Source organism: Schistocerca gregaria, chromosome 2 (assembly GCF_023897955.1).
Source record: "Schistocerca gregaria isolate iqSchGreg1 chromosome 2, iqSchGreg1.2, whole genome shotgun sequence".
NCBI lineage: Eukaryota > Metazoa > Arthropoda > Insecta > Orthoptera > Acrididae > Schistocerca > Schistocerca gregaria.
In genome coordinates, this window is record NC_064921.1 from 407,534,075 (window position 1) to 407,550,282 (window position 16,208).

A 16,208-nucleotide genomic window follows, 5' to 3' on the forward strand; every position below is an offset into this window, starting at 1 on the left:
TCGCGATGTTACCATATTTTTGTCCAATCTCTTTCTGTTCTATTGGCGATAGATGCGGGAACGCTGATGACCACAGGAGTACGTCAAAAGCTTGCCTACTTTTCATAATGACAAATGTGACAATTATTGCTCGGTTCAAAGCAGCTGCTACGACACTGTCGTATGGGAGGTAAATCATGAGAACGCAGAGTGTCCATAACATACTGTTCTGCCGGTAGAAATCCCTCAAACACTACCAGTGGTGGTCTGAAGTCAAACCCGGTGGCTCCCCACTCCACGACGAGGGGAGTAACAATGCTGCGCTTCTCCAAAATATTGAAAGAATCCACTTCCAACAGGTCACCGCCGCATCTGCCGACGATGGTCGTCTAGTGTAGGGCAGAACCACGTCATTCATCAGCAGTCCATGCTTCTCGGTCCTGGTGCCACTTCAAAACCAGGTGTTTGCGCTGTGGTGATGATTATGCACTGGAAGACTGTTCCCTAGTCCGTTAGGAGGTAGTCTCTGACCAATAGAGTGGGATGACACAGAATATTGCAGGGAATCTGTCACTTATACTCGGAGGGCAGGCACAGACATCAAGCTACGACGTGCTTGGTGCTCAGTACAGCGATCCTCTCTTTCTCTTTTCGTAGTCTGACGTGGTCAAAGGAAACTTTATGATGAGTATGCGCGTCCACATGTTCTTAGGAATTCCGACATAGGGCCACTGTCACTATCGAATGCCCCGCATCAAAAAAGTTTTACAACACCACAGTTCCCAGAACACTTGAAGATAGACGTTTACTGTGGATACTGTATGACAGACACAGTCCCTTTGACTGTTCTGAGATGCCACTAAATCCGCCCAAAGATGTAAACAACCATGAATGAGCAGTGCCTATTAGACGGAGGGGGGTCCGACAGCCGATCACTTCCAGTCATTCCACCAGGAAGGAAGTAAACGGCTCGTGTTGTCTGTAGTTCAACTACGCCTAGACGATCAGTACCACGGTTCGATCGCGTCCGCATTGCTACTATGTGCCAGGAAGGGCTCTCAACAATTGAAGTGCCCTGGCGTCTCGGAGTGAACCAGAGGGATGTAGTTCGGACATGGAGGAGATACAGAGAGAGACAGGAACTGTCGATGACATGCCTCGTTCAGGCCGCCCAAGAACTACTACGGCAGTGGATGACTGCTATCTATGGATTAGGGCTCTAAGGAACCCTGACAGCAACGCCAACATGTTGAATCATGTTTTTTGTGCAGCCACAGGACGTTGCAATTCAAACCGTGCGCAATAGGCTGCATGATGCGCAACTTTACTCCCGATGTCCATTGCTGGGTCCATCTATGCAACCACGACACCATGCAGCGGGGTTCAGACGGGCCCAACAACATGCCTAAAGGGCCGCTCAGGATTGGCACCTTGTTTTCTTCACCGATGAGTGTCGCCTATGCCTTCAGCCAGACAATCATTGGAGACGTGTTTGGAGGCAATCCGGTCAAGCTGAGCGCTTTAGACACACAGGGCAACGGGTGCTACAATGTGGAGGTACGCTGCTGTTTTGAGGTGGCAATATGCGGGCCGACGTACGCCGCTGGTGGTGATGGAAGGCGCCGTAACGGCTGCACGATACGTGAATGCCTTCCTCCTACCAATAGAGCAACCATATTGGCAGCATATTGGCGAGGCATTGTTCTTCATGGACGACAACTCGCGCCCCCATCGTGCACACACACACACACACACACACACACACACACACACACACACACACACACGTGTGTGTGTGTGTTTGTGTGTGTGTGTGTGTGTGACTTCTCTAAAATTCATGGTCGTCACTAGTATAGCAATATTGCGTAGACAAAGTATAAAAGGGCAGTGCATTGTATGTGTGTGTGTGTGACTTCTCGAAAATTCATGGTCGTCACTAGTATAACAATATTGCGTAGACAAAGTATAAAAGGGCAGTGCATTGGCGAAGCTGTTTGTTGTATTCAGGTATTGATGTGAAAAGGTTTCAGCGTGATTATGGCCGAACAATGATAGTTGGACGTAGACGTATGAACTTTCCATTCTTGAAATGGTTACTTAATGCAATACTCCTAGATCCACACTGTCAGGATTGTGCCGAGAATACCATGTTCCAGGCATTGTCTCTCACCACAGACAACGCAGTGGTCGACGGCATTTACTTAACGACTGAGAACAGCGGCGTTTGCGTAGGGTTATCACTGTTAAGAGACAAAGACCTCAGAAATCAATCTGGAATGTAGGAAGAGCGTATCCGTTAGGACATTGCGGCGAAATTTGGCTTTAATGTGGTATGGCAGCAGACGACCAAGGTGACTGCCTTTTCTAACAACATACATTGCCTGCAGCGCCCTCCCGGCCTAGTGACCACGTCGTTTGGACCCAAGACGACTGGAAACTTGTCGTCCGGTCAGATGAGTCCCAGCTTAAGTTGGTAAGAGCTGAGAGTAGGGTTCGAGTGTGGTGCAGATCCCACGAAGCCGTAGACCTAAGTAGTCATCTAGGAATTTGGCAAGCTGGTGGTTTCTCCATAGTGGTATGGGCTGTGTTTCCATCGAATGGACTGGGTCCTCTGGTCCAGCTAGTTATGTTCACCTACTTGGAGACCATCGCCGCCATTCATGTACTTCATGTTCCCATACAACAATTCACCATGTCAGTAAGTCACAGTTGTCCACGAGTGGCTTGAAGAACATTCTGGACAGCACAAGCGAATGATTTGTCCGCTCAGGTCGCCCAACATAAATTGCATGGAACATTTGCTGTAAATAAATCAGGAGGTCAGTCTGTGTACAATATCCTGCACCGGCAACACTTCCTCAATTACTGACGGATACAGATGCAGCATGACTCCGTATTTCTGCAGGGAACTTCCAGTGACTTGTTGAGTCCATGCCATGTCGAGTTGCTGCACTGCACCGGGCAGAAGGATGTCCAAATGATGTTAGGAAGTATCCCATGAGTTCCCTCGTCAGTGTGCCACTGGCACACTGGCAGCTAATGTCGTTAATTCCTTAGTGTGCTGAGCCATAGTGGCTGAGGGGTCAGAATCTTGTCTATATCTTCGGACGTGTCCGTAACAACAGACACCATATATATGTTTATGCCGATGATGGATAATGATCTCTTCAGTGTACATGTACCCCAATCTTGAACCCTTACGGGAATCGGCGAGATACCCTGAGCACTGTGGCTAATTAGCAATGGCACTACATCAACATGTGTGGTATAAGTTGAGAATTTGGCCTCACAGGAGACGTGTTAGCGTCGTCCGCGTGGTTGAGGTGGCTGAATTTTTGTGGAGCAGTTACATCATTTTATTCTTCAATAGCCGAAACAAAAGATAGTGCTGGTATAGGATGCTGATGCTTGGAACGAAGTCATCGCAAAGGTGTTCCATTTGATTCAAGTCGTAACTCTGAACAGGCTAGACAGTTTCAGGAATTTCTTTTCCATTAAAAATTGGTTCTACATGCCAGGGAGCATTGTCACGATGATACAAACACTCAGCGTCTCCGAATTGTTCCTCAACTGTACACAGTACTGCAATAGATGTTCATATCCTTACGTGTCTAGTATTCTCTATAACACGTGAAGCGTTCCACAACTTAACCATGAAAAAACACCGCTTTATCTTTATACCACCTCCTCTGTACTTCATTGTAGGCAATATACATGATGGTAGGTAACGTCCTCCATGCATTAGCCGAACCCAAAGACTTCCATCCAATTTGCCACAGGGTATAATGTGATCTATTGCTCCAAATCACTACTTTTCAGTCATCCATTGCCCAGTAATGTTAATCTTTACACCATTTCAGCCGTCGCATAGCACTGACTAGAGATACATATGACCCATGAAGAGATTCTCGAATTTTACTACGTCCTTTTTAACTGCAAATGCACAGTCATTTTTTTAGCAGGACACCTGGTAACACTTTGGAACACAGGAGTGCTTCCGTCTGCTGATTTCATTTGATTTTTTTACAACCACGCTTCGTAAAGCATGGCAGTCCATTTTCGTCCTTTCCGTGAGTATATTAGTTCTTCCCAGTCTTGGTGTAGCTGCGGTCGTTCCTTCGCGTTTCCACTTAAAAATCACACCTCCAGCAGTCCACTTGGGCAGCTCTAGAAGGATTGAAATGTACCTGACGGATTTTTACACTGGTGACATCCAGTGAATGGTCCACATCCGAATTCACTGAGTCTTCCTAACCTGTACATTATGCTATTATTGCTTCTCTGCTGACAATAGTACCCGCCTGCCTTTCATACTGCCGTGTGCATCTCTCGTCGCCGGCCGAGGTGGCCGAACGGTTCTAGGTGCTTCAATCTCGAACCGTACGACCCCTACGGTCGCAGGTTCGAATCCTGCCTACAGCATGGATGTGTGTGATGTCCTTAGGTTAGTTAGGCTTTTTCTTTTCTTTTTGGTCATCAGTCTACTGACTGGTTTGATGCGGCCCACCACGAATTCCTTTCCTATTCTAACCTCTTCATCTCAGAGTAGCATTTGCAACCTGCGTCCTCAATTATTTGCTTGACGTATTCCAATCTCTGTCTTCCTCTACAGTTTTTGCCCTCTGCAGTTCCCTCTAGTACCATGGAAGTCATTCCCTCATGTCTTAGCAGATGTCCTATCATCCTGTCCCTTCTCCTTATCAGTGTTTTTCACATATTCCTTTCCTCTCCGATTCTGCGTAGAACCTAATTTTCAACATTCGTCTATAGCACCACGTCTCAAATGCTTCGATACTCTTCTGTTCCGGTTTTCCCACAGTGCATGTTTCACTTCTTTACAATGCTGTACTCCAGACGTACATCCTCAGAAATTTCTTCCTCAAATTAAGGCCGGTATTTGATATTAGTAGACTTCTCTTGGCCAGAAATGCCTTTTTTGCCATATGGAGTATGCTTTTGACGTCCTCCTTGCTGCGTCCGTCATTCGTTATTTTACTGCCTAGGTACCAGAATTCCTTAACTTCATTGACTTCGTGACCATCAATCCTGATGTTAAGTTTCTCGCTGTTCTCATTTCTACTACTTCTCATTACCTTCGTCTTTCTCCGATTTACTCCTAAAATCATACTGTGTACTCATTAGATTGTTCATACCTTTCAGCAGGTCATTTAATTCTTCTTCACTTTCACTCAGGATAGCAATGTCATCAGCGAATCGTATCATTGATATCCTTTCACCTTGTATTTTAATTCCATTCCTGAACCTTTCTTTTATTTCCATCATTGCTTCCTCGATGTAGAGATTGAAGAGTAGGGACGAAAGGCTACAGCCTTGTCTTACTTCCTTCTTAATACGAGCACTTCGTTCTTGTCCGTCCACTCTTATTATTCCCTCTTGGTTGTTGTACATATTGTATATGACCCGTCTCTCCCTTACCACCACTTTTTTCAGAATCTTGAACAGTTTGCACCATTTTATTTGTCGAAAGCTTATTCCAGGTCGACTAATCCTATGAACGCGTCTTGATCTTTCTTTAGCCTTGCTTCCATTATTAGCCGTAACGTCAGAATTGCCTCTCTCGTGCCTTTACTCGTCCTAGAGCCGAACTGATCGTCACCTAGCGCATTATCAATTTTCTTTTCCATTCTTCTGTATATTATTCTTGTAAGCAGCTTCGAAGCATGAGCTGTTAAGCTGATTGTGCGATACTTCTCGCACTTGACAGCTCTTGCCGACTTCGGAATTGTGTGGATGATGCTTTTCCGAAAGTCAGATGGCATGTCGCCAGACTCATATATTCTACACACCAACGTGAATAGTCGTTTTGTTGCCACTTCCCCTACTGATTTTAGAAATTCTAATGGAATGTTATCAATCCCTTCTGCCTTATTTGACCGTAAGTCCTCCAAAGCTTTTTTAAATTCCGATGCTAATACTGGATCCCCTATCTCTTCTAAATCCACTCCTGTTTCTTCTTCTATCGTCAGTCCCCTTGAACTACCTAAACCTAACTTACCTAAGGACATCACACACATCCTTGCCCGAGGCAGGATTCGAACCTGCGACCGTAGCGGTCGGGCGTTCCCAGACGAAAGCGCGTAGAACCGCTCTGCCACTCCGGCCGGCTCCTTTGTCTAAGACAGTCGATAAATGAGCATAGCTATATAATAGTGGTGCGGACTGCAGTCTTTTATTAGCTTGTTACCCGTGCGTTGCAGCTAATGTGCTGGAGAGTGACGCGGTTCGTGCGCTTGCGTGTTGCAGCTGTACCTGACTTCGAGCGTGAGCCCGTCCGACTTCAACATGGGCTACAGCATGACAGGCACGCTGGAGCGTGGCTGCCGCTCCAGCAACACGTTCCAGACGACGCACTTCGCCGTCATCCGGCGGCACGACTACGACATGCCGTAGCAGCAGCCGGCGCCCGGGGCGCTCTGTCCCAAGGGCTGCTCCTCGGACGCCAGCAGCTGCGCCAGCTCCACCCACCACGACCTCTAGCCGGAGGCCGAGGAAGGCCTCTACACACGCCCCAGTCCGCCTCACCTGCGCCACCAACATCCACCACGACCTCTAGGAGGGGCCTGTGCCATCCACATCCAGGCGGCGCCCGGGGCGCTCTGTCCCAAGGGCTGCTCCTCGGACGCCAGCAGCTGCGCCAGCTCCACCCACCACGACCTCTAGCCGGAGGCCGAGGAAGGCCTCTACACACGCCCCAGTCCGCCTCACCTGCGCCACCAACATCCACCACGACCTCTAGGAGGGGCCTGTGCCATCCACACCCACCATAATCTCTAGCCGGGAGCCGAGCAAGCTCACCTTACGTTATCTGTGCCAGCTCCATCCACCACGGCCTCTGACAGGGTGGCCACGGACAGCTTCTACACACGCCTTCACCCTGTGGGCCATCGTGACTAGCTGCGCCGTGACCTACACAAAACTGTCCCACCCCTGCTTACTGTGCGTCACCTCCCATGCTGGACAGCCGTGGAGTACATCAACAGTGGGACAGAGAAAACAAATCTAGACATTCCTCCACGATATAGACTTTAGTCGCTGTCTTCAGATGTGATACTGATTTTGGTGGTATGATGTCTCAGTGAGGAAACGAACAGCAAATTGACGCTCTATTCAAGGGTGACACATATTAGCAATGTACCAGACATATCGTAAAGTCATGTCTTCAAACAACTTCACAAGATGTTTCAAAGTCAAACGTTATGTTTTTAGATTTTCGTTAATATAATTTAGTCTACAAGAGTCAAGGTCCCCACAGACTAACACGTACCGTGGTTGCTTTCACTGCAGTGAAACTTGGTACCATCTGAGTGCCAAAAGTGGCCAGGAACTCGCTGTCTCGTATAAATTCGTACGCACTCTACGATTATTATTTATTTTTATTTATTATAATGCTTGATTTATGAAATGGATTTTCAGTTATTGTGCTTCAAACTTCAGTAAAATAACAAGAAACATGAATGATCGTAAAATACCGTGTGGTTATAGGTAACGTGCAGCCACTCGTAGAGGTCCAGTGTGTGCTGTAATCACAGTATGACGGTAAAACTTCCCAGTTATTCTAATGCGTTAATGACGAACCGAATTGTACTGTGAAAGACTTAGTCAAGTTTCGGCCACCAGATGCACATCTGCCTCTATGTATGCAAGAAACACTTACAGAACTGTTTCCATATGTAAAGCGTTAGGAACAGGACATGAGAGAAAAGGTAAAACAAGTGAGAAAGACTTAATGTTGATTTTATTATTATATCTCTTTCACAATTTGTTCAGTATGAACACCTGAGACTTCAAGTAGGTACTGTACAGCGCAATATCACCTGGTGGCCACAATTTGAACTAAATTTCTCCAGTATGTACCGGTTACGTGCTAATGCATTAGTATATTACCAAGTTTCGCTACTATACGATAATTATAGCTAATACTGGACTCTCAAGAGTAGGTGTACATAAAACCGTCAAAAATCATGAATTAAATCAAATAAGCTACATATATATGAAAAAATGCTTTCAGAATTGCGTATACTTTCAGCTTACTCCTCGGTTGCCAAGAGTGGATAATCATAGGATATAAAGCACAAAAACCATCTACGTCTGTTTGCAGTCTGTTATTACGATAGGGATTTTCCTTGACACACAGCTGTGTTGCACATTCTTACACTTTCCTCTGTTTTCCAACACACCAATATTTTGACATAACCACTTGTTCAAGAGATGACTATGTTGAAGACGTTTCCGTTTCTACCTCTGATGTGGATACAGTTACGGAATTCGTTTATACTCTGTCGCGCAATACAAGATTCGTCTGAAAAGTTTGGTGAATGGTATCAGAAAATATGTGGATCCAGACTTACAAACAAAATACTCCTTTGGCCTTCAAAACAATCTCCATTAGCTACAACACACTCCTGACATCGGTTGTAAAGCTGTTCGAAACTCAGAAAACCCCGTCTTGTGGAATCTCTCGAAACAGCATGATCACAAATTGTTTTGTACCCGCATCATAACAGAAGATGAAATCTGGTGCTAACAGTACGGTCAAGAGACCAAGCGACAGTCAATTGTACGATGTTCATCGTCTTCCACCTCTCTCGGGTAGAAATTCACATTGGATCAAGCCCTTGCTCTCGAAATAGGCGATCAATATTGTCTTAATGTGGGATCTTGTCAGTCGATTCTCTTTGGGCGGCGGGGATGCTCTGACAGTCGCTTTATCTCCGGACCGTACTGCTGTCCCTACGTCTCATCTCCTGTAATGATTCGGATATCCAAAGCGCTACCGCACTGCTTCCGTAAGAAGCAACAACCAACTGATGTCGGAAGTGCATTGTAGCTAACGGTGATTTCTTTGAACGACACTAAAGGCAGCCGCTCGCTGTGGCCGAGCGGTTCTAGGCATTTCAGTCCGGAATCACGCTGCTGCTACAGTCGCAGGTTCGAATCCACCTCGGGCATGGATGTGTGCGATGTCCTTAGGTTAGTTAGGTTTAAGTAGTTCTAAGTCTAGGGGACTGTTGACCTCAGATGTTAGGTCCCATAGTGCTTAGAGCCATTTGGATCATTTTGACACTAAAGGCAATTGGTTTGGAGCTGTTGTTTCCTTGGTTTTCTGAGACCATTCACTGAATTTTTCACATGCACCTTGTAACCATATTGTTTTCACATTTTACTGTCACCTGTTTGTGGTAGTTTTATCTTCAGCTGCAATTTTGTTGGCTTACCTGACCCGTTAAACAATGATGGCATAGCATTCCAAGCCAGTTATCTATCTTCCGCATTCATAAACAGATTTGGTTAGGAATGGAGTGAACAGTACTTCGTGTTACAGCAGATATACGATATCTTTCTGAAATAGGTCATAACTTCTGCTATTTACTCGCAGTTTCTTGATCTTAAAAATAAATGTTATTTTTATCTAAATGTCTGTAGATTACAAGAGAATCATAACAAATAGTCCTGCAGTGTGCGGTTTTATACATCTCACGATCGGTAAGAGAGCTAAGAACGACAAATGTGGTGTCTTTTTTCTGTATTTATAGTACATATGCTCTTTATTATAAAACCTGTGAGGGTAAGTTAGTGGTCACTTGGAATGCTACCTCAGTGCTTTCTAAGGAAATGACCAGAGGTTTCGCTATTGTTTGTGTTATATTTTGATGTTCCTGTCTCAATCGAAATTTTCGTTGAGGGAGATATGCTATTTACAGAACAGTACCAGCTGTGAAAATACCCCGTAGTAGTGTTCGTAAGTCACAGGTGGAAAAGCAGTGACAAAGAAAGTTTGAGGTCACGCTCCGTTACATTGTAGGATTTGCATACATGGACAGTTTACGCTGAACTCGTTTCATCTCACTGAGTCTTCATTGACTTCATTCTCATTGATCCATTCACTACATCTCAGTGTATTTAACACTACCGATTAGACAACCAGGCATCCTTCAGTTTCCGAATAATCTATATTTTGCGCTACAAAAAGATAACTAGCCTACTCACCACAACACATGCCATATCCATAATAGTGCGAAGAAGCTACAAATCTAATTGATGGGAGAAAAATATGGAGAGAAAAATATATCCATATGGGGCGTGTTACGAAGCTGACGCTTCACATGTCGCATGAAAAACCGTCTCACCTGTCATTTCCGGTGTTCTACAAATGATTCACACATAATGTTCGATGCACTAGCTTTCCTCCCTAATGCAGATTTCAGGTCACCGCCACAGTCAGTTGAGAACAGGTGGAATGTACCTTCTCCCACAACCCGTGAATGAAGAACTGCATTAGTATTTGCTACGTAAATCAACTTGATGCCACACCAAAGAAAGAAAAACAGTGGGTTTCAGGCAGGTAATGGTTGCCGTGGCCACTGGACTGATTGTCCCTCACCTATCAACTGTCCAGGTTAGTGTGTCTTAAGGTTACATCCTTGAAGCTTAATGGAATATACTGAATGCTCTTGATGCGAACTGCTAATTGTATGCTATCCAAGAAAACCAGTCACTGTGTTTCAGAAGGAACATGCCTAAGACTGGCCGCTTCATAGCTTCGAATAAACATTTTTTATCCAAATTTATGTGGAATTTCTTTCCCAGTTTTACATCTGAAATAAGACTCCGATGGAAAGTGGTCCGATTTAGATAAACCCTGTAAAATAAAAGCGTTATCTTAATTTCCTATTTTTCTCTGCTGTAACATGCTTCGCGATGTACACAGAAAGTGAGCGCGTCAGAATCAAACGTAACTCTGCTCTCAAGAAACTCTCAACAGTTACTCCAGTACAAGATAATTAGCGGCAAATTTAAACTAGTAATAACGACTGTAAGTAAAGCAAGTATCGATGTCTGTTACTTAGCACACCGTTTTCCAGACGTCAACTTCGTGCATTTGGTGGCACTAAACTACAAGAAAACCTTGCCACCTCACGATGACCATGAAGATGTGCAACAGGGACTGCTCCAGTATATACTGGAGTACAGGCTGAGAGGCTTAGACAAGCCAGCTGAAGCTCAGGAAAAGTCTATGTAGCGACCGAAGAGTGTTAAATGACTACTAGAAAGTTGATATTAGAATTAACACGTATCCAGAACTCTAGAGCCATGCGCGTCGGGCAAAAATCATGGAAAAGCCGAATATTTTTTACGTTTAACTTATGAGAATTTATTGCAATAACCACAGACGAAACAACAGTCAATACCACTGACTTATTAAAATAAGTTTCTCTTGACATAAACCTCTATTCAGGCCAGGATTCACAATGAATACAAGCCAAATATAGAGAAATAATCAATGAATTTTTCTTCGAATCTGGGCTTACACTGTAATGACACATTCTAAAATATGAGAAGCGTGTGCCGAACCAAGATGCGAACACTTGCCTTATGGGGGAATATTTCCTTCGACTGTGTTACGTAAAAACTACTAACGGGCCGTAAAAACTACTAACGGGCTTGCTGAGAGCTTCCATTTACCTGTATTACCTATTGTACTCACGTGTCGAATTTAAGAGTCCAGTGCAGAAGAGCAGTCTTAGTTCGCCAGGAAGTTTCTCTGTAAGTAAATTCATTAAATGTTTGCAAAGAGCCTCATGTGAAAAGATACAAAATATGAGAGATGGTTACAGTAATGAGTGGAAATGCACATTATTATGTTTGAAGAGGACTATCATAGCGTTTCATTCGAGCAAACATTATTGCAGTGAGAAGTTAACGAATGAGATTGAATTTTGGTAACTCCATAGAAATCTAACCAATTCCTTGCACGTAGTACCAAAGCTCATACATCACACTAAGCTAATAAAAATAAGTTATTCATATTCTTTTAGTGAAAACAGCTCTCCTACAGATATTCTCACAGAGGTACTTCTCGTTACAATCAAACATCAAGTCTTTAAATGTAATTGTTGACTTAGATATGTTCTATACCAGTTATTTCCCCAGGATTTTCCCCATAAGTTTCAATAATACGGGGTCTAGTTTCTGGAGGAGAAATGATCATATCTAGACGTTGTTATGCCACAATATTGCGTGCGGGCATTTTTGTCGTCAAGATAAACGTCACAGTTTTGAACATATCTCACATGCAGAAGACTGGGAAGGAGAAAAAAAATAAAGCCGTAAACATCAATTAGCGGATTAGACTTAAACCAACATATGAAATTTACTTCTGAAGTTGGCGTACGCCACACGGGTGCCTATGTGCTCTGAGATTTCAATGCAAGAGACAGAACATGAGTTTTTTCTGTTATACTGCATTTTTAGCAAGGACGTGAGACAGATTCCATGCAAGCTATTATCCACCCAATGGAATAGGTTGAAAAATCAGCCAACAAGTTTATTATCCCTTGACCTACGTTGCGATATCTGTAAAAATATCTGCTTCAGTAGTGGCCCTTGTTACATCACATTATGGTACAATAGTTTAGATAAAGCGAGGCCGCTTCTTCTGAAGAATATATTTTTACAAATATCGAAATCTAGGTCAACTGTTAATAAACTTTTATTTGCAACTGGATGGCTGATTTTTCAGCCTCTTCTGATTTACACAGTTGCTGCTTCGTAGCCATGTTTAAGAGTTTGGAACCATCCAATTAATTATTATTCGTGTAAATGTTGCTACATTCAGTCAACATACACACAGTACAGATTGAATGATCCTGCTACTAATAATGTAATTAGCTGATTTGATGCTGGATGAGAAGTTTTCCGTCATGTATCTTCGAAGGGAACTGTTCCTTTTGGGCATAAACGTATTATCAAGCGTAAGCTATAGACCATATTAATTGTTGGGCTGTTAAACTGGGATCAATGGAAATAAATGATAATGTGTCCCTGACGCCTCATTTGATTTTCTCATCCACATACAAGCGGTAACTCATTAAACAACGGGAGATTTATTTTGTACAGTTAATTTAATATTCTAATCGTTAGTAACACAAAACGCAGCTTATTATACATGTTTAATTTTTATCACCATTATTGTCAACGATTCTGAATAAGAAGCACTTTGAAACACCAGTATTTACGAAGCTCTTGAAAAACATCAATGTTTACTGACATAAACACTACCGAACCAAGTATCCCTTATAGAAGGGAGTATTTTCAGTCAGATAAAACCGACGGCCGTTACCAGTGCTGGAAATGAAACAATCTCATATTTTTCTTATAAGTGCATAATCGATAAAAGTCATTACACTGAAAAATAGGTCCACATCAATCAGTGTGATTATAAACATATATAAGACATAAAAAATATAAAAAAATGCCATAAGTACTCGTATTTCAGGAGCAACAGTTAAACTGTTTGCAATACGTAAGACGGAAATGTTTCTAAGTAATCATTTCATTTTCTCTAGCATGGAAGCCTTGTGCGCTCTGAACGTTATCCCTGAAGAAGTATACCAGATCCTTGTAGATGTCTGTTTATGATAAACCCCAACTAACTTTAATGATGCATAAGAAATGTTATATGTTGTAAGTCGAATTGGCTTAATAGAAGTAGAAGTAGTAGTAGTTTGCGATAGAGTAAATTGTCGATTGTAGTAGCCTCAACATTTCCCTCAACCATGCGGCTGTCAGTGGGGTGGAAAATAGGAAGAGATATCCCGGTAGAAATCCGGAAGGCGTTCTTTTTTTCTTTCATTGTATTTTTTTCACTTACGCATTCCTTTTGATTTAGTTTTTCTCTCGCAGATATAAATTTACATTCTGATTCGTTTTTCATATTTCTACTTAGAACAATAGCCTATAAATGCCAGACTGCTCTCTGTCACAAACAAAGGACAGAGCAGCGATGAGCCAGGAGTATAATTCTGAGAATACGTAATAGGAAGTCGATATCATCGCTTCAATCTTTATACGCTAGGTATTCTTTTGACTTGAAAGCTAATAGTACAAACTATGCATACTGTTTATAGGCGTTTTTTAAGTCGTAAATTTATGTTCTCGGTAAAATCTCTATGGACGCATGGCTGATTAAATCGTTTTTGTCCTCCTGTGAAATACATTCATGTCTGGGCTACAATACAAGCTTTGTTATCGCTAATTAGGTAATTCCGTACATTTTCTATACAAATTTTCTCTTATGATTCAAAAGCCATCGTTAATTCTTGCGACTTTTTTACGCTTGGATTATTTGAAGAAGAACGTAGATATAAAGAATAGAATTAAACGTCATCTCTCCAGCCCATTACTGTCGAGTCTAGTGGACTCAGCTGTAGTGAAACATAGTAGTACGTCGTGACAAAAGTTCTTTCTGATAATCATCTAACTCGTCGGTTGATAGCTTTTACGAAAGTGTCCAAATCCCTATAACGAATGGTGCTTCACGTGCTGTTTCCAAAACAAAAAGGCAATCAAAATTAGTGCGTCATATAATAATAAACGGTACAATTACCTTTCATTTAAGGAAGAACACCAATCTAGTGAATACAGAGACGTTTATAATGCTTGAATTTACGCTTAAATGCATCAGGAATACGAACTATAAAACCTGCAGCGATGCCATACGTTTACCGATTGATATCGAGAAGTCCATTGAAGATATTCATATATTTCGTATACTGTCAATTACGGGAAATATTTTAGCTATTTTATGGTCGTACGTAGTAGTTATTTGTGTGCCGTAGGAGTGAAGCAGAGGAGTGCCGAGGGCCGTTCGTCCAGTACAGGCCAGTCGTCCGAGCGACTCCATCCTGACATTCGCAATGATGTGCTCAATGCTTGCCAGAGTTCAGCTTCTGCGCACATCATATTTTGCGGCTCTGATGTTATTTTTGTGTCAGTTTTGTAATATAATCGTGCTCGCCGTACGTACGTACGTACGTGTATGTGTATGTGTGTCTTTGTGTGTGAGTATGTGTGTTAAAGATGTCATTGCTACAACCATCTAGATTTTGTAACCATTTTTTCCAATGTGTGTGCTAATACCCATTATAAGTGTATAGAATGACTGTTACTGGTATCACGGAACTATCAGCATTGTTTTATGTGATTTGTCTCATACTATAAGTGTTATAAACCAATGTACAGTTTAACTACGCTACTCTTAAGGAAGCACTGCTTTCCATTAGATGTATATTATTAATGAGCCAACATTTGTTGTAACATTCATGAACGGTCTCGTCATATTTTTTTGAATACGTGGATCTGATATCGAGATCCGAATCATATGTTTCTACATTTTCGAAGCTCAAAATACCTTATTGAACACAGTGACCTAATATGCTCTCAGTAACGTAAATTCCTATTTTTAATGGACAAGTACAAATTGTTTCACCGTCTTAATGCATCTGCTGTCCAGAATCAAACAAGTGGAATAAGATAATCAGATATTCAGCATGACTTTGCAAAGACACGATGACGGAATTTGAATGTCTTCACATTTTCTGAAAAATTTGACAAATGTTCCCCTTAGCGTTGAAAATATATGTGATACTTTTTAAGTACAGAAAAAATAATTTAGCATTTCAGTGCCCTTGTGATTACCACAAAAAATAATTAGTTATTGTTCATGATTCAAAATGTAACTAGCGATGATTCTTCACATGACTTTGATATCTGAACAGCAGAAACGTGCCGACTTCAAAAAAACTTCAAAGCACTATGGCTGTGATAACGTTCACTGAAGAAATGAACTATAGAACACTTGAGATCTATTCGGCAAAAGACATTGTACATTTATCTGTGTCCTGTCTAACCTGTACTTTCGTTGTCGATGCATGTAATTTCTCTCTTGGTTTTCTGTGTAAACAGTGTGAAAATGTGCAATCTGTAAGCTTTTTTCGGTGTATTTATTGTGATGTTCTCTATTAAAGATATTACATGTAATCCTGTTGTACCACTCATTTACATTTGAATACAAATTCAACTACATTTGGGGTATGATATGCTATTTCGTTTCAAAAGGAGTTGAGTACTGAAATCCGTTTAGGTAAAGGGTGACAATTATTGAGGTACATGAAAAAAACGTAAGTTAGTTACAAACTAAGGTCTGCATACACTTTATCCAACATGTAGGCGTCAGTACAGATATTTGGATTTAGTTTGTGATACGTTCGCTATGGGTGCCATGACTGAAGATGATGTGGCGCAGACGAATAGCGAAAGTCTTGCATGACCCGCTGCAGTGTCAGAACATCGATGCTGCCGATGGCCTCCTGAATGGCCATTTTCAGCTCAGCAATGGTTTTTGGTTTATTGCTGTATACCTTGTCTTT

General features: G+C 42.4%; 1 protein-coding gene across 1 annotated transcript in view; it reads left to right on the forward strand.

Moving 5' to 3' along the window:
- The window catches only part of LOC126322813 (uncharacterized), a 385,307-nt gene extending 369,497 nt beyond the window's left edge, over positions 1-15,810 (forward strand). Inside the window, exon 4 of the mRNA XM_049994585.1 lies at positions 6,244-15,810. Coding sequence (XP_049850542.1) covers positions 6,244-6,390 — 147 coding nt within the window. The 3' untranslated portion in view covers positions 6,391-15,810. The remainder of the gene's footprint in view (positions 1-6,243) is intronic.
- The last annotated feature ends 398 nt before the right edge of the window (positions 15,811-16,208 follow it).